Source organism: Dothidotthia symphoricarpi (genome assembly GCF_010015815.1).
Source record: "Dothidotthia symphoricarpi CBS 119687 unplaced genomic scaffold P153scaffold_14, whole genome shotgun sequence".
NCBI classification, from domain to species: Eukaryota; Fungi; Ascomycota; class Dothideomycetes; order Pleosporales; family Dothidotthiaceae; genus Dothidotthia; species Dothidotthia symphoricarpi.
In genome coordinates, this window is record NW_022985021.1 from 324,818 (window position 1) to 347,662 (window position 22,845).

The 22,845-nt window shown below is 50.8% G+C and overlaps 11 protein-coding genes across 11 annotated transcripts; 4 read left to right on the top strand and 7 right to left on the bottom strand.

Annotated features, from left to right (window-relative positions):
- Positions 1-29: 29 nt before the first annotated feature.
- P153DRAFT_405753 (uncharacterized protein) lies at positions 30-987 on the bottom strand (the record flags this gene model as incomplete). The annotated part of the gene is made up of 1 exon (XM_033672021.1): positions 30-987. A coding segment is annotated over one exon (813 nt), but the record flags the coding sequence as incomplete, so codon positions are not given.
- Positions 988-1,644: 657 nt separating this feature from the next.
- Positions 1,645-3,762, bottom strand: P153DRAFT_398177 (uncharacterized protein; the record flags this gene model as incomplete). The annotated part of the gene is made up of 4 exons (XM_033671618.1): positions 1,645-2,532; positions 2,584-2,996; positions 3,045-3,125; positions 3,219-3,762. 4 exons carry the CDS (start codon positions 3,760-3,762, stop codon positions 1,645-1,647), a joined length of 1,926 nt encoding a protein of 641 aa, XP_033521958.1.
- A 1,128-nt stretch (positions 3,763-4,890) lies between these two features.
- Positions 4,891-5,916, top strand: P153DRAFT_295051 (2-dehydropantoate 2-reductase; the record flags this gene model as incomplete). Its single annotated transcript, XM_033663999.1, has 1 exon — positions 4,891-5,916. One exon carries the CDS (start codon positions 4,891-4,893, stop codon positions 5,914-5,916), a length of 1,026 nt encoding a protein of 341 aa, XP_033521959.1.
- A 263-nt stretch (positions 5,917-6,179) lies between these two features.
- Positions 6,180-6,713, bottom strand: P153DRAFT_358444 (uncharacterized protein; the record flags this gene model as incomplete). Its single annotated transcript, XM_033666802.1, has 1 exon — positions 6,180-6,713. One exon carries the CDS (start codon positions 6,711-6,713, stop codon positions 6,180-6,182), a length of 534 nt encoding a protein of 177 aa, XP_033521960.1.
- Positions 6,714-7,557: 844 nt separating this feature from the next.
- P153DRAFT_387314 (uncharacterized protein) lies at positions 7,558-8,433 on the top strand (the record flags this gene model as incomplete). Its single annotated transcript, XM_033670632.1, has 2 exons — positions 7,558-7,903; positions 7,967-8,433. The coding sequence occupies 2 exons, from the start codon at positions 7,558-7,560 to the stop codon at positions 8,431-8,433; spliced, it is 813 nt and encodes a 270-aa protein (XP_033521961.1).
- Positions 8,434-9,135: 702 nt separating this feature from the next.
- Positions 9,136-10,666, top strand: P153DRAFT_51749 (polysaccharide lyase family 1 protein). The gene is made up of 5 exons (XM_033673251.1): positions 9,136-9,406; positions 9,462-9,631; positions 9,703-9,947; positions 10,029-10,297; positions 10,357-10,666. Exons 1-5 carry the CDS (start codon positions 9,255-9,257, stop codon positions 10,517-10,519), a joined length of 999 nt encoding a protein of 332 aa, XP_033521962.1. The 5' UTR covers positions 9,136-9,254; the 3' UTR covers positions 10,520-10,666.
- Positions 10,667-10,812: 146 nt separating this feature from the next.
- P153DRAFT_387316 (uncharacterized protein) lies at positions 10,813-11,346 on the bottom strand (the record flags this gene model as incomplete). Its single annotated transcript, XM_033670633.1, has 1 exon — positions 10,813-11,346. One exon carries the CDS (start codon positions 11,344-11,346, stop codon positions 10,813-10,815), a length of 534 nt encoding a protein of 177 aa, XP_033521963.1.
- A 921-nt stretch (positions 11,347-12,267) lies between these two features.
- On the top strand, positions 12,268-14,963 carry P153DRAFT_398181 (uncharacterized protein). Its single transcript, XM_033671619.1, has 3 exons — positions 12,268-12,862; positions 12,914-13,079; positions 13,134-14,963. The coding sequence occupies exons 1-3, from the start codon at positions 12,475-12,477 to the stop codon at positions 14,767-14,769; spliced, it is 2,190 nt and encodes a 729-aa protein (XP_033521964.1). The 5' UTR covers positions 12,268-12,474; the 3' UTR covers positions 14,770-14,963.
- Positions 14,964-15,190: 227 nt separating this feature from the next.
- On the bottom strand, positions 15,191-16,481 carry P153DRAFT_398182 (Yip1 domain-containing family; the record flags this gene model as incomplete). Its single annotated transcript, XM_033671620.1, has 4 exons — positions 15,191-15,688; positions 15,742-16,266; positions 16,320-16,371; positions 16,437-16,481. The coding sequence occupies 4 exons, from the start codon at positions 16,479-16,481 to the stop codon at positions 15,438-15,440; spliced, it is 873 nt and encodes a 290-aa protein (XP_033521965.1). The 3' UTR covers positions 15,191-15,437.
- A 261-nt stretch (positions 16,482-16,742) lies between these two features.
- Positions 16,743-20,280, bottom strand: P153DRAFT_398183 (glycosyltransferase family 35 protein; the record flags this gene model as incomplete). The annotated part of the gene is made up of 8 exons (XM_033671621.1): positions 19,595-20,280; positions 19,313-19,514; positions 19,184-19,261; positions 18,760-19,131; positions 18,542-18,707; positions 18,270-18,493; positions 17,217-18,220; positions 16,743-17,162 (listed from the first exon to the last, which is right to left on the bottom strand). Exons 1-8 carry the CDS (start codon positions 19,790-19,792, stop codon positions 16,743-16,745), a joined length of 2,664 nt encoding a protein of 887 aa, XP_033521966.1. The 5' UTR covers positions 19,793-20,280.
- Positions 20,281-20,596: 316 nt separating this feature from the next.
- P153DRAFT_295050 (uncharacterized protein) lies at positions 20,597-22,116 on the bottom strand (the record flags this gene model as incomplete). The annotated part of the gene is made up of 3 exons (XM_033663998.1): positions 20,597-20,895; positions 20,949-21,241; positions 21,287-22,116. 3 exons carry the CDS (start codon positions 22,114-22,116, stop codon positions 20,597-20,599), a joined length of 1,422 nt encoding a protein of 473 aa, XP_033521967.1.
- Positions 22,117-22,845: the final 729 nt, after the last annotated feature.

Here is a 22,845-nt window from a genome sequence, read left to right on the forward strand (position 1 = left end):
ATCACAGCACAGAGGCTCATAGGGAGAGCGTTCATTGTCAATAGAAAACAGCATGCGTAAAACGAACAAGGGGACTACATATCGTGCAAAAACGCGAAAACAGCAACACACAACATCCAGAACCCAATCTCCAACGCCGAAGAAAACAATGCAAGACAAAAGCAAAGACAAAACTCAAGTCCGGCCCCCAATTTCCTCCCAACTGTTGTTCAAGGTCTCCAGAGCATAGTCAAAGCAAGCCAGGTTCTCAGGAGGCGAGTGCCCGAAAAGATCCGCCCACAGTTGAACATCCCCAAGAATGGGGTCTGAGCTATCAATCAGTACGTCGACACCGGCTAGTTCGAGAGCCTCCTGGTGGCCGTCAAACAGCGTATTGGGATTTTGTGCCAACAGACCTTCGGAGGGGGCGTCAGATGGTCTGGCGATCATGTCATGGCCGCCCTGCTGCTCCGCGGCCGGCCCATCCAATAAGATAAAGTCCCTATTGAAGCCGCCAGGCTGAGCCACAGTAGGCACGAAGGCCTGGTGCACGCCGCTATTGTATCCGCCAGACTGAACCATGGCGGCCATGGCGGCCTGCTGCTGCTGCTGCTCCCTTTCCTGAGCCCATTGGGCTTGCATGTGCAGCTCGTAGCGGCTCGGCTCGCCCGTGAAGACTTCCCAGTTGTCTGGGACAGACGGCGGGACGATCTGGCCGCGCTCGTCTCTTTCCGCGACCATGTGGCCGAGGAAATTGCGGCGCCCGTTCTCATCCCTCTCCCAAACGTCTAGAACATCCATGCACTGGCAACCAGGGGATGCAGGGTGGCAGAGTCCGTGTACCATCTGAATGGGAGTTAGTATTGGAGACATGGTTGGGTCTGGGTGATCATGCCTTTGCTGATGTTTGGTACGTGGTTTGAAGGTGGTTGGCTGGATGGGGTGATATAGGTATGGTATGGTATGGTATGGACTCGAGAGATCTGATGAGTGCAGTTTACAGTCAGGGTGTGTGGAGGTTTATATACGATTCTTCTCCAGCGCGATGTGGTTCACAACAAATTCAACCATGGCTCATATTTCAAGACCAGCCACATCGACCTGCTTAGTCTTCACGATAGCCGTTGAGTTGGACGGGCTGAGGTTTGCCCATTCCTAAAACAACGGTTCTTCAAGACAAGGCTACTACAGGATTAACATGACTACCGTAGATGAAATGCCAAGACCCACCGAAAGCTGGTTTTGCTGCATCGCTAGCGTCGACGGATATACTGGAACCAATCCCTACTGCCCTATTGATGTTGATGCCTGGGGGTAATCGAACTGATCCACAATAAACTGTGGTAGACAAAGGCTAATAATCCTGAACAAGTAGTGTGAATTCAAACCAAAACAAAAGTCCATTTATAAGCTCATCATGATTGCTTTCATTGGTTGATCATCTATCTACTTGTGGACACATCCAGGCGGTATGCAAAAAGGCATAGTCCATCGTGATCATTGTCGTTCTCCACCAGTGTTATCCTTCTTATATACGCAAAACAGAGTTTTACGCTCTTGTCATCCCTATCCATATGTTTCCAACATTATCCAAGAGCCGTGACCTGGACCCGTGCGTATCGAACATATCCAAAATCTTCTCTCTATCGTGTTCTATGGGACGCACTAGGTAGCGTCGTGCGCCGGATGAGCCGCGGCACTCTCCACGCCTGCCTCGAAGGAAGACGAGGCATCTGCGTGACCAAACCTGATTGACGGGACATTCTTGTTGACGGTAGGACTCAACGTCGCAGCGAGCTCGCCATCAGATTTTGCCGCCTGCTTCTGCTGACGGGGCGGCAACTTTGTGAAGCGAGGAGTACGGTACGAAGAGGGTGTCGGAATAGGCGATGGTGGATGTACAGGTGTCGTCCCCGCTTCGATGGCCATGGCCAAGTGCGACACGTTCGACAATGTATACGGTGCATTGTGTTCTTGACAATACTCGACACAGCGCGTGAAGATACCAGCGTCATCACCTTGCGGGTGCTTCTTTAGATTGACACTCAATGCGCGAACATCGTAGTCCACAGCGTTGTCCAAGTCCGCACCGCTGAGACGAACAAGGTCTGTTGCCCTGTCGTCGGACGCTTCCACGAACACAACACGGTTGGCTTCTTCCCAATCATCGCCAAACCGTCTCTTACCAGTCTTGATGGCCGTCGTACACTTGACAGAGCAGGTGTTGCGCAGATAAGGGGGGTCAATCACGCGATGATCATTCAAGGCCTGAACGATGGAAGCCGGTCCCCAATTTCTTGCGTACAGACGCAAAGCGACGATCGGACGTGCCAGCGAATTGTAGAAGTAGACGATCAGCTCGGTATCCGTAAGTGGCAACTGAGGGAATTGCACGTAGGTAGGAGGGATTGTTTTGTCCAGATTGTGGCTGTGACGCTTGTTGACTGACGTTGTTGTCTTCTTGTACGCGTTTCCAGGCCCGATACGGCCGGGCGTAAAGGGGGTCTTGGGGGTAACAGGAAAGGTCATGGAGGTACCGGTCCGGAGACTGGCCTATGTATCAATGTGAGTGGAGATACTGAAGTGTCGGAAAGAGTTACATACCGCAGTCGTCGGGGTGGGTAAACCAGCGGCCGGCAAACCCGTAGGCTTCCCAGGAATGGTGACATGCAATTCTTTGCGAAACTTCGTCTTTTCGTTCTTGTTTCTGCCTGCTACATCACCGCGCTGCAGGTCCTCACGATTCGTCTGCAAGTCCCGCTGACGGTACTGGGGCCGACTGGGTGATGGACTGCGTGAGCGATCATCCGTGGTAGGTCGATGCGATACATTGGCACGGGATGCTGTCGTGGAAAGCTGCTCGACGAAGCGCTGCTCGATATTATTGACCACCGTGGTATCAAAACGCCTGCTGACATGCTCGAGGTCGGCCAAGCGGTCGCGCATGGCCTTGATCTCGTGGAACATGCAATGGTTGACGTTTGCGAGCGCCGCGATGGCACGTCGCTGTCTGCTCGCTACAAGGATGTCAGTATCATGTACAGTAAGAAGAAAAGCAATCTCACACTCCACCTGAAGGGCGCCTACGGTGCCCTGGAGCTGTTCGAGTTCGAACTGGGACGATGATACTGTGTTGTCCTCGGACTCTGCTTGCGGTCAGCATAAACTCTACATCAATCATACGAAGTCCAGTACCAGTTCGCTGGCTTGATAGTGTCGAAGAGGTTGAGAACACGTACCTTCGCTGTCCGTATGCATGCCTATGTCCATCATCGACGGCAAAACCGGAAAGCCCAAGTCTCCGCCGCCAACCTCGTCATCACCGAATTCGACACTGTCCATGATTCCGCTTTTGTGTTGCCCTAGACGATCACTGCGCTGAAGGAGTTCGCTTATGTGGCTGATGTTCTGCGCGGTCGATGTTTTGACTGTTGTTGTTGTTGCCGTCGCTTTGTTGACATGCCCCGTTGCCGTGGCGGAAGTCAGTCGAGACGGAAGGCGCGCCAAAAATCTAGGCGACGTGATCCCCACGCTATATTGTCCTGTAATCTTATATCTGCGCGGCGAACTACCGTGATATGGAGATCGGGCAAGAGGCATGTGTCTGGCGATACCCTTTGGTGGCGGCGTCGATCGCAGTGGCTTGAAATCTTCTGCATCGCTCGCCGGCCTTGGAGCATGAATGAGGGCATTGCTTGTAGACATGGCAGATGGCATTGTGGGCGCCATGGCCATGACCGAAGTCTCTGGGCTCTCTTCCTTTTTGATCACCGGGTCTGGCATGACTTTGCGCGCAACCTTGTGTGGTGACTGTGGGATGAAAGTTTTGCCTAGAAAGACTTTCTACACGACTGGTATCCCATTCCGGTCTGTGCGCGGTGAGACGACACTAACGAGGGAAGTGCTGAGGTGAAAGTGAATACTTTTCCAGTAGTTGGCGCTGACGATGATTCCACGCAGTACTGCCCGGTGTTGCTGGGTAGCTATAGCATTGACAATGACAGTTTGGAAATCAGACACCTGAGCCGGTGTTCGATGTGGCTCTATCGAATGCATGTCTTGCGCTTTCGAAGCCAGAAGATAACGTGTGCCGTGTTGGAGAATTGAATGATTTGAGGAACGGCTGCCATGACTCCGCTGAGGGGTGAAGAACGGGAGAAGGTCACAACAGTGAGACACGTGAAGAGAAAAGGACAGCAAGAACATCCTTGGTGACATCAAAGAAGGGGGAGCTGCAGTTAAAGCAACAAACAGTCACCGCTTAGGTCAGATATCTGCAAGCTAGCTCTGAATAAATGTAGGAAGCAGCGATTGGCCTCATACAAACACATATTGAAACACGACTAACGACAGGGGAGTGAAGTCGTTTGATGGCTGAGTTTTTGGTGCGAAGTTGTTCTGAGTATAGAAGGGTTTGCAGCACAACTTGACACAGAGATCGGCCTTCCTACTACTCTCCTACTCACCTCCCAAATTAATGAGTGGTTGCTTACATCTGCGTGATTTGTTCACGCTTATCGTTTACATGTTCAGTCGGCGAACGATTGAGCTTCGACACGTTCGCCAGCAAACACTCTACCACAAAGTCGAGGTATGTGAAGGGTGGTGAAAGGGTGACGTCGACGCGTCGAAGGCAACAGCGGTCCACGCTAGTCCGGATTGATAAAGCGCGATTCGAACACGAACCGCGTAACTTGAACAAGACTTCAATTCTGAAAGACACAAGACATGTCATGCTATTGCAGACTACACAAACGGCACTAAGTTGCAAAAGGATGACCATCTGCAAGGTCTATCGTGCAGTTGTTTAGATGAACCGAGGCTAACCAACTACCGATAAGCTTCCTCCCAAATCACGACATCGTCACAACATCGTCCACTTCGTTCTTCTTTTCCTCTACAGCCTCCAACATGCCAACCTCAATTCTCATAGTCGGCGCTGGTGCCATTGGCGCTTTCTACGCTTCGCGGCTCGCGGTTGTCCCCGATATCCAAGTCTCCGTGATCTGCCGCTCGAATTATAGCGCCGTGAAAGCGCATGGCTTCCGCGTCACGTCCCCTCAATACGGCGACTACACCTTCACACCAACGCATACATTTGCGAACCCGGACGAGGCGCGTAAAAGTGGGGTGCAATGGGATTTTATCGTCGTGAGCACGAAAGCGCTTCCAGATGTCAGCGACGATTCGGCGATACTCGAAGGACTCGTCGGAGATAAGACGGGTATAGTGTTGATCCAGAATGGCTTGGGCGTAGAAAGCCCATACGTGAAGCGCTTCCCCCAAGCGGCGATATTGTCTGCCGTCACGATAGCGACATGTGCACAGCCTGAGCATGGGGTAATCAAGCACAACCGCTGGACGCGTATCAACAGCGGTCCCTATCTACCCCACCTCGACACCGGTGGCTCCAAAGACACAGACACACGGGATACGGATCTCAACAACGCGTTCATCGCCCTCCTTCAAGAAGGCGGCATCAAAGACGCAGAAGCCTACTCCCACGCGAAACTTCAACTCGTCCGCTGGCACAAAATCGCCATAAATGCCTCATACAACCCGTCTTCCGTGCTTACACTGGGCTCCACGAACCAGCTCATGTCGTCAGACCCTGAGCTAAACATCCACATCAAAGGCGTCATGACGGAGATTTTGGAAACCGCGCCTAAGATACTTGGCCAACCAATGCCCAAGGAGTTCGCAACGCCAGACCGCATTATTGCGAGTACGCTGAAGAACACTAGTGGGAGTAAGCCGAGTATGGCAATGGACTGGGAGTCGGGAAAGCGGATGGAGATTGAGGTTATACTGGGGAACCCGATTCGCATTGCAAGGGAGCGAGGGTTCGAGATGCCCAGGTTGCAGAGCTTGTATGCGCTTGTGAGGATGGCACAGGAGGTCAGGGAAAATGCGAAGAAAGCGGACAGTAAATTATGAAGGCATTTGGGATCCCGGCTGTTGTGAGTAAGAACATTCATCTTTATGAGTCACGCAATTGAATTTCTAGAGTTAGTGTTCATGATCCTGAGTCTTACACTTTCATGTCACCTTATATCCACCCTTCAGCCATCATGTTCATGCATACTGCGCTCTCATTTCATAGACAATGCGCTAGCTATCACAGTATCCCCGAAAGCGTTGAAGTCAAACGATATTTACACCCGTTGTGCTCCCAAACACTTCCGCCTGACTCCACGCGCTCAAACCGACGGAATGGGCCAAGAATGCAGTTCTTCCACCTCATTCTGATCGATCCCAGCTTTTTCGAGGAAGTTATCGAAGTTGCTAGGATTCATCCCGACAACGAACCCATTGGACCCCACAGATATAGCCACAGCAAGCGGCTTCTTATGAAAAAAGAGCCCTAGAATCGGTCGTCCCGGGGACTTGTTTCCCTGCATTCCTCCCGGTTTGCCAACCGTAGTTGCGGCCTCTGCAACTTCTGCCAGTTTGTCCTCGGAGACGCCGACTTTTTCGAAATCCGCTTTGTGCTTCAACATGTGCTTGTAGCCGGCCCTGTCGGTACCTTGCTCGATCCAGAGAATTTCGTGTGTTAGGCCCGGGATGTTGCGGCTGGTGGAAATCTGCCAGATGCGCATTACTTCCTCGGTGGTGATTTTGACATTGTTCTTGAGGGCTTTTGCAATCAGGTCGTTGAAGTCGGGATTGGCGCCGCCTAGGCGTGATTGCGCTTCTGCGGCGACTACTTGTAACTCCTCTTGCTCTTGAGACATGGTGGCTTTCTATCATCTCGTCAGAAGGTTCCAGTTTTCGTTTAGGGGTTATCATCGCATACAGTTTGTTCTTACAATTATGACTATGTGAACTAGTTCTCTCACCTGACACGGGACGCTTGCAGGTGTGGAATGAACGAGGCGCACAGGAGGAAGGATTCAGACGATGGGATAGACTCCTATTGAGGCATATACTACGAGGGAAAAACTTATAGTTAACCAGGCAGATTGTACAGGGGGGCAAACGAGGCAAACGAGGCATCGCGAACACTGCAGCACCCTAGCGGTGTGTTGATGCATACATTATTGGGTGTGCTGACGCATATAATATTGGCTACAAATCTGCAACCATCCCAAGTGTGTTATAATCGCGTTATAAAGCAGTGAGGCAACCTTCAGCCTCTTCAATATGGCGGTGGAGGACCGCGCGGCATTTATGATTCGATACACGTTCTCGAGGCTGAAGATTCGAGATGTTCAGCTGAGCAGCATAAGCAACGGCCTAAATTCAGCTGAGGCAGGGTCTACTTACGTATTTTCTTGGGAGTTTTGTGATTGGGGCAGGCAAGTGGATCAAAGTTTGCTTGTGACAATGACAGTATACTTATCAACATTTTCCGTTTCGATCCAGCTTTCGCTCCAAGGCCAGACTCATTGCCTTGCCAGTATAGCAGGCTGACAGAGTATTGCCTTGTATGAATAAAAATGGCAGATCCGAGGAAAGGGTCTCACCCCACTTAAGTGCATTAGCGCGGGCTGTGTGCCCTTCCCATATTACTCCCCATTCTTCGAGACTTCACATTTTACCACGTTGAGATCGAGATAATTATATTTGCAAGCCAACATGAACAAAGTGCTGCGGCCGCTTAGGTTGTTAGCACATCAACGTCAGTCCTTGATTTTATCAGCTTCGCCGATACTGTTACCAGCGACGCGACATGACGGCATTGAGCAGCATCTGAATACAGGCGATGAAGTTGAAGAAAGTCTGAGACCCCAAACATCTGGAGATGAGTCTCAAGTCAACAGAAACGAGTCTTCGGCAGACGCTCAAGACTTCACAAAAAGTACACTGAGCCAGAAGGTAGCGGAACCCATATTTATCGAGACAACGTATGGGCTTCGACTAGAAATACCCGACGAAGGACAACTGCGGATGAGGGTCTTGGAAGCCACTGCACAACATTTAGGTAAGCATAAAGTGTATCCCGAATAGAGGTCACCCAACGCACGGCTAACATCGGTGTGCAAAGAAGATCGATCGTCAGACTCAAACGACGATAGACCGGCCGGCCTTCACTATCGACTATTTCCAGACTGGCAGACATCTTATCTCTGGTACGATTCGTCACAAAACACAATGCCTGATGACGACGAAGGCCCCGATGTAGACTTGGACGTGATCAAAGAACGTTATCCATCCCTATCGCCCTACTACGAAACATGGCGCCAGGTGTACGAGACTGAGTTTGAGAAGCAGGAATGCCACCTGGGTAGTAGTGCTGAAGTTTTTCCCGATAGAGATGATCGCATCGTATGGGACGTGGAGGGCTTCTTACTGGCTTGCTGGCTGGTCCTGCGACCTGAAGTCCGTTCTGTGGAGTATGCGCCTCGGTCTGCGACATACGTTGTTGAGAAGAACAACATCAACAACGTGGCTTTGACGTTTCTTCAGGACCTCGCAGGGGAGATGGAAATAACGGAAAAGGTGGGTGGATGACACATCTCAGCTGATATGATGTGACCGTTGCGATAGCTACAATAAAGAGGATAGGCTCAAGCTGGAAAGAGAAGGTGCAAAAGCGTATGCGTCAGTATATACGACGGCGATCTCATCGATATACCTCAATATCAGGGGTTACCCCTTTGCAGAGGTCTAGATCAACATCTCCCGCGAAGTATCAGAGAGTGAAACAACTTGCCGACAAGGGTGACGAGATTTTTGTGACCATAGATTCGGAATATTGGCACATCTTGAATGTCCTTTTCGAGCACCTGCATAAGTTGTTTTTGCTTGAGTCGCCTTATCTTTGTCGACCAGGATACTTGCACAGGTTGAAGCCACAACCGGGACGGGTGATTGCGTGCTCTCCCCGCATAATCCCCACCAAACTTTTCGAAATACCCAGATGTGCTCTCGAGCAAGTCGACGAGCCAAACTCTGGGGTTGAGAAGTTGGCGATTTTCCTCCAACGAGAAATTCCTCCGGGCGATCACTATATAACATGCGACAGCCAAGCCATTCTATATTATCTTGTACCTCGAGGCAACCGGCCCATTCCCCACAATGGGTTTCAAGCATATGTCAATACGCTTGGAGTGAGATTCATATCCGAGTTCCGCTCAAGAGACTCTATCATCGAAATGAATCAGACGCAGACTGAGCTCGTCATGCAAGCACGCCAGACTTACAAATGCGTCAAGTAATATATTCTGGGCGGTTATACGGCCGACGTGATATATAAGGCAAACCATCTGTCTTTCAGCATGATTCAAGAGCTGCATCAGATTCTCAAAGTCAGACTTTGCATCTAATACAACATGAAGCTCTCTACTTCCCTGCTTCTCCTGGCGGCATCAGTCGTCTCTGCATCGCCAACTCCAACGTTGAAAGAAGGTGTAGCAAAAGTACTAGCGAAAAGAGCGAGCATTACAGATGCTGCCAATATCGGCTTCGCGACGCAGAATGGCGGGTAAGCATAATAATATCTGCATCACCACTTCTTGTGTACTTACACATCTTTTCAGAACCAAAGGAGGCGCTGGTGGACCTACTACGACCGTCAGCACTCTCCCTCAGCTGTCTGCCGCAGCCAACTCTACGGGACCCCTTGTCATCGTCGTGCAAGGTTCCATCAGCGGTGCAGCAAAGGTGGTTGTTGCATCAGACAAGACCATCGTTGGCAAAACTGGTAGCTGTACGTCTACATCCAATACACATCTCACTCTTCTCTTCTGCGCGTCATAAGCATCTACTGACACCATCTAGCACTGACCGGTATCGGATTCACAATTCTGGGCCAGAAGAATGTGATCGTCCGGAACATGAAGATCGCAAAAGTACTTGCCGCATACGGCGACGGTGTCACAATTCAAAAATCCCTTAACGTATGGGTCGACCACTGCGACTTCTCTGGCGACGAGACCGTGGGCAAGGACACCTACGACGGACTGGTAGATCTATCGCACGCCGCTGACTTCGTGACCATCTCGCACTCGTACTTTCATAACCACGTAAGTCTCACAGTCCCTGCCCCCAAAGTCTCAGACGTGCACATCGGAGTGAAAGAATTGGTTGCTAACGATTACCCGCAGTCCAAGGGCACACTTGTCGGCCACACAGACAAAAATGCCGCTGAAGATACCGGCCATCTGCGTGTAACATACGCCAACAACCACTTCTACAAGGTCGCCAGTCGCGGACCGCTGCTCCGCTTCGGCACAGCTCATATCCTCAACAATTACTACGAGGAGCAAAACACTGGTGTGAACACACGTATGGGTGCCCAGGCTCTTGTGCAGAGCACTGTCTTCGAGAACAGCGGCAAGAAGATGGTTTACACAGAATCTAGCGCTGAGGAAGGGTGAGTGGAAAGATCTCACGAAGTTTTGTACCAATAGTTTGCTGATTTCAGGGCTTTAGGTACGCGGTTGTGATAGACACGCTATTCGGTGGACAGAGTGCGAATACGGCGCCTGTCGGCACGCTCAGCGCGAGCAGTTTCACTTACGCTTACACGCCTTTGGGTTCTGCGAATGTCAAGGCGGCCGTCACCAAGGAGGCTGGACAGACCCTAGCGTTCTGAAGCGCTGTGATAGGAACTGTATGGGTGGTGGGTCACAGGGTTCTTGTAGATAGTTTGTTGAGGATGCGATGCAGGGTTGATGGTGCAGCCGCAACGTAGCATTTGTGCTTAAAATCTATAGCAATTGTTTCAAACTTGTGCGACTCGACAAGCAAGCTAACGAAGCATTCAGACCAGGAGACAAAGCAAGAATAAAAGCAAATAACACATACTCAACCATGATGAGGGCTGATAAGAAGTTTCCGCTGGTGCACAATAACAACAATTTGTCTACAGGGTCAAACTTTAGTTGTTCACACCTTGATAAACTCCCACACGGCCGATTTGTCTTCCCAGCCCGTAACCTTCACCAGCTTCTCAAGTCCATCATCTATCTTTATTCCCAATGGACGAAGGCCCTGCCATGCGGCATTTTTCCAGTCGTCATATTCTGTCATCATCAAGAGATATCCACCTCCTGGCTTCTGTCTTACACAAAAATGCTCCCATATCTTGTGTTCCGTTGCTTCGCAACGAATTTCATGATTTTCGCCGTATCCCAACAACCTGTACGATGCAGGATCCCGAAAACCCAACCAGCCATTATCGTCGACGCACTCCCAGCAGATGCCGGCATTCCCGTCTCCTTTGCTCAAAACTATTTGCCCTTTCCGGAATGCCACCACCTTTCCTGTTGATACGGAGCGAATTATGTATGTCGAGCCAGGCCACGGTGGTTCGAAAGCACTGCATTCCTTTGAAGTGGCGGCGATACTACTTGGCGGCGTATATGCTGTCCAGTTCTCGGTATCAGGAACAGATGTGGTGTCGATTTCCTTCAGCGACATGGCTGTCATATGGGCAAGCAGATTGTTTTATGCGCCTTCATCCGTCAGCAATCCCAACTGAATACTGATGAAATGTAACCCACGAGTAGCAATGCCTGGCGTGAAGTCTTATTACTTAACTTCGTAGGCAAAGAGATAGGATGTAAGACTTCCAGCCTTGAGGGAGTGGGGGCCGCATCTTTTTATGAGACACGTCAGTCGACGGTATCAGTTGTAATCACTTGTCATTGGCTCATGCAAGACACATGGCGGCTGCGAAGCGGGGAACACCAACAACTACTTCATGGGCGCTTAGGAGTTTCCGAGCCCTGTACTTCAGTTCTTGACGTTCGCAACTAGCTCGAGTTGTCTATTCCTAATTATTGGTACCTCATGGTCAAATGAGTTCAAATGATCACTAATATTGCAGACTCAGTTCCGCTTCGGCAACCAAAGAGCTTGGAACAGCTTCAATGACGAGATATTGAGACTGTTGGCTGAGCAAACTTTCAAGCCTCTGCTTTCCGATTTTGCTCTCGGCAAATTATGTACTGATTCCAGGTTGTGTGTGACTTGTTTGATTCCAGATTTTGCTGTTCGAGGAGTTGTGAAATGCACCTCAAACAAGCGTGATTGCGGTATTTGTTCAAACTTCGACTCGAGAAAGTTGTTTCGATGCGAATATGTATACAACAAGCTAAACCGTAGTCAGGGCCTAAGAAGTAGGTGATGTACTAGCGTCATGACGATCATATAGCATCAACTCAGCCCTCCTATCTATATACTAAAAATAGATTTGAGAGTGCTTCGCATTCTACCACAACGTCCGAGAACGTGTTTGCATATCGAACTCAGCCTCCGAAGTGTGACGAATCACCATGACAGCGAATATTTTACATAGCGCTGAGAAGATTAGCATATGTTGAGATTGTAACGTCGGTCATCGCAGGCTGCTACATTTCCAGCTTGCAAGGATCTTGTGGCGCGCCTAACCTAACGAACTTGCCTCATAACCAGCCACATGTATTCACACACAGCATGCCTTAAGATGCACTCCAAGAGACTTTCACAGCTATCTAGTCAAATCGCTCAACTTAAAGGAGGGTATCCGGCATTCTGGTAACGTCTGACTTTGTCGCGCAAATCTCGATGTGGAACACGAAGAAGAGTCCTGCAGGATCCGACGTCGAACTACGATCCTTCGTTCATCATGACGCCCTACGCCCCGAAGAGTACAGCGCGCATGCTCCTGATTCCTCTGTACTCGGTTCGGAAAAGAGAGCATCACATTCAAGACATCCGCGATGGAAAATTGGCATTAGGTACTGCGCTTTAGCTGCAGGTGTTGTCTTCTTGTTCAACCTGATATTTCTCCTCGTGGGCGAGAACCGCTCTGGATTTCTTCCCATCAATAGCAATGGCGGCAAGCGTGTTGTTTACGATGGGGACTGCGACACCACGAAAAGGATCAACATCGTTGTCCATATGCTCATCAACGTACTCAGCACCATCTTGCTAGGCGCCAGTAATTACTGCAGTAAGCAGATTGAGAAATGAGTACAAGATCGCTTTCTAATTCTCGCAATAGTGCAGTGTATGAGTGCGCCCACGAGGGCTGAAGTGGACAGAGCGCACAAAAAGTCCGAGTGGGTTGATATTGGGGTACCTAGTATACGCAACTTGGGGAAAGTGCGTAAGCTACGTGCATTCCTATGGCTGATCATGGGCGTGTCATCTTTACCATTACATCTATTGTAAGTCTAAATTATGCCTATACTGCTACGAGAGAAAGTCTAACGAGTAGTAAGTTATAACTCTACCGTGTACGCGTCCGTTTCGGCAAGCGTATACAATGTCTTTACCGTCAATGAGGCCTTCCTTGATCCGTTGGCAACGAACTATACAGAGATTGGCGCGAATGCAAGCAAACCCGACAGTTATACCAATGCGATGTTGAAGCTCTACAGATCGGACAGCCTCGAACGCCTCAACACCAGCGATTGTGTCGGCGCGTACGCGCAAAATTACCAGACTGCGCGCAGAAACGTCTTACTTGTCGTATCCGACTCGACTAAAGGCTTTACTAGCGGGGCGACCCTGGATTTTGAAACGAATGAGTATCCCATCACCGACCCGAATGACAGCTGCCCTCAACCGTTTCAATGGATATGCACTGGGATACTCAATTCCGACGATTGCCTTGGTTCCAGCTGTCAAAGCAAGATCTCAGGGATCCAAAGTCAAGTCGCGGAATGGAAACCTTTTGGCAAGACGATCGAATATTGCATGAGTGAGAAGATCGACCAACACTGTCGTCTACAGTACAGCGTGCATCTGGTGATCGTAGTCATCATTATCGGACTTTTGAAGACTGTGGCGATGCTGTTCATCTCTTTTCGAATTAGCGACACTCCTATGATGACCATCGGCGACGCAGTTTCTTCCTTCCTGATCAGACCGGACGCAACGACAAAAGGCATATGTCTGCTCAACAAGTCGTCTTTGAAAGATTTCCGAATTCCTGCGAGTCCAGCGCATGGGACTTCTGCGACAGGTGGATACAGCAGCATCGGTTGGAGCGCACCACCTCAAACCTTTGATCACAAGAAGCGGCTTCACATTAGTGCCGCAAGCGGACGACGGCTGTCTCTGTTCATCATCACGTATGGGATACTCATCGGCGTCACAATTTTCCTGCTTATTTATGGCGTGGTCTGGTTCAAAGGCGACCAATCCGAAGCATACGGCCAAGGTCTTGGGGCCATCGACGCGCGATCATTCATCACATGGGAGCTTCCGCAAGAAGGAACTGCGGGGCTAATTGCGAATGTTATCGTTGCCAACATTCCGCAGCTCCTTCTTTCTTTCCTCTACCTCAACTACAATGGGCTCATGACGGTCATGTCTCTATCCCGAGAATGGGCGAGATACGGCGTGCGACGGCAGGGCCTAAGAGTATCAATGACGAGGAAGGGCGCGCAAAGGAGCACATACTTCTTGCAACTACCGTATCGATTTGGGCTTCCAATCATCGTCATCACTGGAACGCTACACTGGCTGATATCTCAAAGTATATTCCTAGTCAGCGTTGATGCATATAAAGCCGGCGCCTCGATCGGCTCGCTCATAACGTGCGGATACTCGCCACCCGCGATTCTGGCCACCATAATCGTCATTGTTGTCTTGATTGTTATCTTAGCGGTCGTCGGATTTAGACGGCTGCCATCTTCCATGCCGGTTGCAGGGAGTTGTAGCATCGCGATTGCTGCTGCGTGTCATGCCGTACCCGAGCCTTTCCAAAAGTCGTCCGAGGCTATAGAGGAGAACGCGGCGGATGCTGAAGTACAGTGGGGAGTTATGGGTTCAGACGATAAGGGTATAGGGCATTGTGGGTTTTCTATGTATGCGGTAGACTATCCGGAACAGGGGAAACTGTATGCATGAGGCGCTGGAGTGATGCAATGAGCTTAGGGCCAAATATCAACATAACATACCACATTCCATGTTGATAAGACATCGTTCGCAAAGCAATACCTGGTTTGCACGAAGAACCTCTTGGCAAGAGATGCTCATGATGTAAAAGAAGCGAGTCACTTATCAGGAATATACATCCGATTGATGCAGGAGTTGCACGACGGAACTCACTCTAGCCATAGGCGGCAGGGAGCACCAGTAGATCTCGTTAGATGTCACGACACCTCAGCATTTCAGACAGTCGACCATGATAGAGAAAAGTACATTCACTCCAATGCACTACTTACCCTTGTATTATTTAGAGCCTCGCTGACGCAAGCCACATCTCATTTGCTTCATGTCTGATTAGTAGGACCTGAGTTGATAGCAGAGTGATGATAAGTTGAGTTTTGATTAGTGTGTCTACCTCAAGGTCTGACATAACGTGTTAATAGTAACGCATTTTCTACATAACTAGCATAGCACAATTGAGCTGGGAGGTGATTACGATTCCAAACGAGAGAAGACTGCAAACTCTAGAGGGTATGTCTGGACCATAAACATATCAAGATAAAACTCTATGACTTCACTTTTCAAAGGCATGATAGTACAAGCCTCATAACCCCGAACTCCTTGTCCTGTCGTCCTGATGTCGCACTCTATAACCCCATCATCATGCTCCCTCCATCAACCTTCCCTCCATTGCCATTATCCTTTGGCCCGACAGGGCTCGTAGCGGCAAAGAAGAGGACCTTGATAGCAATCGCAAAGCCCGCATGCAGCGCCAGCACAACGATGAGCAGTATTTTGCTTGTCTTCGCCTCGGTGGTGCTAAGCACAGGGTACAAGTTGCGGAGGAGGAAAGCGGCGGAGAAAGCGAGGCCCAGGGCAGCAAAGACGTAATTAAGGACTGTTCCCATCAGCATCGCAAAACACATATTTGAAGGGGTAGAAAAGACTTACTCGATATCGGACTCCAACTAACGAGCGCAACCACAATCCACACCAAATTCGCATACCCATACAAACACCCACACTCGAGCAGATTCGCACTCTCACTCCCATACCACTTCAGCACGCCCCACAGCGCTACGGGCACAAACGCAGTATACCCATACACCAGCCCCGCAGCCCCACTCAGCAGCTTGAAGTCATACGCAAAGTGGTCTTGCCCCTTCGTCGCAAGGTACTGGTTGATAGTGCCCGTGAGGAACAAGATGACGACGACGGTCGTCGCGATCCACACGGGGCCGTATAAATCGGGGTTGCCCTCGAGCACGTCGAGGAAGTTTGCGCGCGGGTAGATGGTTGCGGTGCAGCGGCGCAGGACCTCGTTTGTGTCGACGTCGAAGGCTTGCGCGTAGAAGGAGAGGCTCCAGAGGTAGTGCTTGCGACCTGTGGATGAGGACGCGGTTGCGGGGCCTGGGAGGAAGGACGCGCTGTCGGGTTGGATCTTGGCGGCGCGCAAGTTGGGCTGCGTGTCGAAGTCTGGCGGGGTGTTGGTGAGTGTCTTGGTAGCTAAGAGGGGGGCGTGGACATACCAGAGCTGTGGAATTCGAGGTCTTCTTGGAGGTCGGTGTGGCCTAGGTCGCCCTGGCACGTGTAAGCTTGCGGTCGCGCGACTTGGGAGCTTAGAAGCGATTAGAGGGGTTACACACCTCCTGATCAACATCTACCACGACATCGTAGCCTCTGTTTGCCATATTTGTTGGATGTGAAGCTGGCGATGTGGTAGGTTTGCTTGGGCTATGCGGCCAGGTTGCGGTTGACGTCGCGTCTCGCGTCCGTGCTACCCCAGACAGTTTCAGGGTCTATGCCATGATTGGCTGGAAACAGCACTTCATCATTCATTATTTACCTGACATCAATTTCATCGAATGAGAATATAGAATTGAAAGGCCCATTTGCCAGTCTCTGAGTGTGCTTGAAATCATCTATCGCCTTTATGTCTATCTAAAGCCAGCTCATGGCGCAGCATCGTCCTTTGGCACCAACGGCTCCACATTCCAGATGCTTTCCGCGTACTCATCGATACACCTATCACTTGAGAAGAAGCCCATACGCGCAACCGTCAGAATGGTTTTCGTTGTCCATTCCTCTGTGTTCTTGTAGCTCTCGTCGATGAGTTCCTGTGTTTGGACGTACGACGCAAAGTCGTCAGAGACGAGGTAGTAGTCGCCATGCTCTACAATGCCGTTCAACAGAGCAGAGAAGCGCTCAGCATCGCCAAAGGTGCCGCCATGAATGGAGTCGAACACCTTGGAAAGCTGGGGGTCGAGCTGGTACTTCGAGTACACGTGTGCGTGACGGAGGTCCTCGACGTCTTCCGAGAGGTTGCCGAAAAGGAAGATGTTGTTCTCGCCAATCTCACGAGTGATCTCAATCTGATGGTAGGTTAGCTTCCATCCGCTGTAGCTTGAGAAGAGGGAATTTCTTACGTTGGCACCATCACAAGTTCCAATAATCAACCCTCCGTTCAAGCAGAACTTCATGTTGCTCGTACCACTGGCTTCTGTGCCAGCTGTCGAAATGTGCTCGCTGATGTCGCTAGCAGGGCAGATGATTTCTGCCTTGCTGACGTTGTAATCCTCCAAGAAGATGACCTTGAGCAGGTCACCGACATCCTTGTCGTTGTTCACTACTTCGCCAACCTTGCAAATAAGGTGGATGACCGTCTTTGCCATCCAGTATCCTGGCGCAGCCTTGCCACCAAAGATGGACACCCGGGGAGCAAGCTTCTTCCTCTCTTCAGCGGAAAGTGCCTTGATTTGGAGGTAGCGGTGGATAACGCCAAAGATGTTCATCTGCTGGCGCTTGTACTCGTGTATGCGCTTGACCTGAACGTCGAAGAGGGCGGCTGGGTTGACTGTAACACCATTGTGTTCCTTGATGTGCTTAGCGAGTCGGACCTTGTTGGCGTACTTGATCTCGCGGAACTCCTTCCTGAAGTCCTTGTCGTCGACGTAAGCCTCCAGCTTGTGGAGCAGCGTCAAGTCCTTCAAGAACTCATGTCCGCCAAGTTTCGAGGCAATTAGCTCCGAAAGCCTGGGGTTGGCTTGGTGTAGCCATCGTCGGGGCGTAATACCGTTAGTCACATTGGTGAACTTGTCAGGTCCGAAGATCTTGACAAAGTCCTTGAAGATCGTGGTCTTGATCAGGTCAGAGTGCAGTTCAGCTACACCGTTGACCTTGTGCGAGCCGATCAAAGCCAAGTAAGCCATGCGGACCATCTTGGGCTGCGACTCCTCAATGATCGAGACGCGACCAAGCATCTCGCGATCCTTCGGGAAGTTGCGCTCCACGAACTGCAGGAAATGCATGTTGATGTCGAAGATAATCTGGAGGTGACGGGGGAGGAGATGCTGCATCAAAGGAACAGACCACTTCTCGAGAGCTTCGGGAAGCACGGTGTGGTTGGTGTAGCCGAAGGTCTTTTGGACAACTGCACACCGTTAGGTTCTGCCTGTATCTGGGTTTTCTAAGTTACTTACTGCTCCACGCCTCGTCCCAGTCAAGACCCTCGAGATCGATCAAGATTCTCAAAAGCTCGGGAATGGCAAGCGTAGGGTGGGTGTCATTGAGCTGGATAGCGACCTGGCTTGGGAACTCCTTCCAGGCACGCTTGCTCTTCTTGAAACGACGGACGATATCGTACAGCGAAGCAGCACACCAGAAGTACTGCTGCTTCAATCGAAGCTCCTTACCACGCTCGAGGCTGCAAAAGGTCAGCCGTTGATTTCATTTAACTCCAGATTCGCCTTACTTGTCGTTCGGGTAGAGCACAGCAGAGATGGTCTCAGCACGCTGCTGGTCAGCTACGGAGCTCTCGTACTCTCCAGAGTTGAACTTCTGGAAGTCAAACTCTCCGCTAGCGGCCTTGCTGCCCCAGAGACGAAGGTTGTTGCAAGTACCGGTCTTGTATCCGGGAACTACGCACATTAGTATCCCACACTCCCCAATCTATCGATCTGAAGCACTCACTAGGCACATCGAAAGCGGAAGCCGTGACAATCTCACCGCCCTCCCACGAACACTGTGTCTTGCCCTCATCGTCCTGCCAGCGGTTGACGTGGCCGTAGAACTGCACATCGACGACAATGTCGTGCCTGTGGAATTCCCATGGGTTGAAGTCGAGCCAATAGTCGGGAACTTCGACCTGATATCCATCGATGATCTCCTGCTTAAAGATACCATATCGGTAACGCAGACCGTATCCCCAGGCAGGGTAGTTCAAGGATGCCATGGAATCGAGGAAGCACGCGGCAAGACGTCCGAGACCGCCGTTTCCGAGAGCAGCGTCATGCTCTTGGGAGATGAGGTCCTCCATGCGGAATCCGAGATCGGAGACACCCTCTTGGATTACGTTAGCGGGTGCAGTGGACGCAGGAAAGGATTCTCAACTTACTGACGGCGATGTCCTTTTGATCAACGTTGAGCATAGCATTGTCCAAAGCTCGGCCCATGAGGAACTCGAGAGAGAGGTCTGTTCTCGTCAGCTAAATCCTTCCCCAGCCAAAAGTCAGATATTCCTCACAGTATATACGCTTCTGGTCAGCAAAGGTCTGTGACTGCTGTGTCTTGTTCCAGTCTAGAACCAAGCGGTCCCTGAACGCCAGCGCCGTTCCCGCATACGCCGCAGACTCATCGCAGTTGAACAGCGAGCGGGCGAGAGTAGTCTCGATATGACGGACAGCTTCCTTCTCGAAGTCTTCGGTTGTAGTGAACGGCTTGGGCATCTACCTTGCTGTCAGTACATCTACTCCACGCTGTATCTACCCTGCAATCCAAGGTTCTCAGAGGAAGTCGATTGACGTACAAACTTCTTCCAGGCCTCACGCTGGGGCTCCGGAATGCTCGCCTCAACGCTCTTGATCTCACCAGGGCCAAACCCTGTCACCGTGCGCTTGTGCTTGGGGCGGGTGAAGTTAGAAGGTCCAACAGGGCCCTGGAAGTCAGTGATCGGTGCGCTCGTTGACGGCCTGCGCTCGCGGGCGGGTGGTGTAGTGGCAGACATTTTGAGAGTGCAGTGTATGGGGATGGCGGGGTAGATGAGAGACGAGCGGAGGTGGGGAGGGAAAAGGAGGGATCACAATCGAGTGGTCGAACAATAGATGAGAGGCGTGTCAAGCTCGAGAAGCCCGTATACACAGTGCTGGCAAGCTCACGGTCCTGTGTACACTGCAGGAACGCACAATGAAGATAAGCGAGGAGATAACGTTCCGCTCTACACAATTACAAACATCAGGAGAGCGTGACGCAGTAAATACACCCCCAGATCAGCCCAGCGCGGGGAAAGGACCGAGCTGGCTGGCAGCTCCCAAAGCTGTTGAGACTGGTTATGCAAGCTCCATGTACCGCCCGCATGAGAACTGCTCCAGAGCGGGGCAGCCGCTACTTCCAAATCGCGGTAGCCAAGACGCGCGAGAGCGGCATTGTCCAATTATTTGATATCCTCGTGCATGCTTAGCATGGGAAGTGCGCGTTGGAGAAGAAATAACGCGCCATAGCGTGACTTTGAGCTGTGGAGGTGGAGTCGGGGCTTGTTAACGTCACTCGACTTGCCCCTCCATCACCACGGTGGAGTGAGCAATCCTTCCAAATTCCAGACCTCAACACTATCCCATGATCCGCGGCGAAGTAACGAAGAATTAGCTAATAAAATGGTATCATATCACAGCATCTCATAAACACTAAAGTTGATGCTCTTTACTAAGTAGCGTGTATGTATATTAAAAACTTAATATTTTTATATTCAAGTTATCAACTTCTACTAATACGCATGCCGCTGGTCGCCTGGTTTTTAGATCCTCAACACAACTCACGACGGCGTCTGGTGTTCTCGAATGAATTCGTGAAGCTCCTTTAGCGAGTCCGTCGGAGTGCTGGTCATATACAGACTTCGCACACAGCCGCTTTGCGCAACTTCGAGAATCTTCTGCGCGAGCCACCATAGCTCAAGCGCGTACTTTGCGAAACCGACAAGTGGCCATTCACTATCGTTTCTGGAATCTATGACTTGCCAAAGCTCTTTCCAACGACTTGTGGCGCGCTCCAGGACTTGCCGCGTCGATGGCAGGAGGAGTCCGGTGCGCGACACGAAGATGATGGAATGAAGGACTATTGGTAATTAGTAAGAGCTGAAACATGTACGGAGAATGGGAGCACCCCACCGAATATGAGACTCATCAGATGCTCCGTTTCGACGACAATCAGATCCAGAGAATCAGGCCTGGGCCAATTTTCGCCGAGAAATAATGACACCAAGTCCTTCAGACTCCCACTTTGTGTTTCAAGGTCAGCTGGTGTAGCTACCAATCGCTCGTACTCGGTCGAGTTTGCAGCTTCGAACATCGCATCAGTACTAGGGAGATCTCCGCACATTTCTGCAACAGTAATTTGGGGTGAGCTTTTGAAGAACAACGTATTCATGCAGTCAGTGGTGAAGACCCTATGAGCCAGTCTGCTGGACGTCAGCCTTTTGGACGAGACAAGAGGTTGTCTCTCTTACCTGATCCTCACTTCATCGAAAATGAGTTGCTCCCAAGTCCGACCATCTGAGCTCTTCGTACGAACAGCACTGAACAAGCTAAGCCGTCTCATTGCAGCAACAATCTCAGGAAACCGGTTCACGCGAACTCGTAACCGAACGCCTCCGTGATTGGAGTTGACCTGCAGTGCATGGACGAGCACGGCAGCTTGTACGATGTCGATAGTATCTCCTTCGATCGAACTCTTGCCGTGGACGATAACTTCACGCAGGCGTTCAAAAACGTACTCCTCCGCGAGACCAAAGAAGTACCGAGCAGACAAGGCGTCATCTTGAGGCGTGCAGAAGATGGAGCCAACGAGAACAACTGCAAGCAACAAGTGCAGAGACACTTTGCTCACGTCAAATGATGGCTGATGGATGAACGGTGTATGAGGATGGAAGAAATGGAAGAAAGCCGAAACATACTCCACCAGATTGTTACCAAGGAAGACCGCTTTGGCTAGATCCATGGGGAAATTGTCCGCAGGGAACGAAGATGCGACGGGCGTTGAGTTGTGTTGAGCTCTGAGTAGCGCGACAAGTGCTGCTGCGCGTTGTTCGACTACCGGAGCCGAAGGCATCATGATCACTGATTGTGTCCGGCCAATACACTCCATTTGCCGGTCCTCATCAACATCTGAGAATATCCCCGAGAATAGATCTGCCATGAACTCATCCTGTAGAAAGCCAGCACGCTGATCAATGCTCGCGGAATACTTCACCGATGGTTCAGCATGTGCTTCTGAGATCGCAAATGCGTCTGACACCGACTCGAGTACTGGATTTGTGTAATTGAGCATGAAGGTCATGGGGACTTGAGAGACGCCATTGTCCTTCTCATTCGTGTTCCTTCAGCACGATTAGTCGTTGAGGCTCGAGCATCGACAGTTATCGTAACGGAGCATCGACAGTCATCTGAACGAAGTATCGTCACTTACGAGAAAGAGCATCCGACCTGAGCGGACGAGCATCGCTTGCAAGGCTGAGCACCGTCACATTGAAGCTTCTTGGACCGGCAGCGCTCGCACGCGCGAGACCTTCTGCCCCGTTTCGCCACTGGGATGGCATCCTGCTGCTCTACCTTTGAACATGTCTTGAAGTGGCGTCGGAGAGCGTCGCTACATCGTCAATCAGGGCTTTCTTGTAGCACCGACAAGGCGGAAAGAAGAACTTACTTCCTGGCGAAGTTTCGAGAGCAGAATTGGCATTGGTATGATGAGTCTTTCGTATCTGGTCGTCGTCAAATTGCTGGTACGTTGGGATGACCGAGACGACGCACGACTGACTTCATGCCGTCGCAGATGATTGAGATTCCTGAATACTTTCAGGCACTCAGAGCATCGGTGCTGCGCAGATGCAGTAGATGTCCCATCACGTTCCGACATGGTTGCCACATGACAGGAGCGTGTGTCGGAGTCGCGGCGTGTGGGCATTTCCCGAGTGTGGGCATTTCCCGAGCTTTAAGTCCACGCCATCGACCGAACGGGACTAGTAACAAGATGCTTCATACTTCCATTCTTTGAGTATCTTTCATTGAG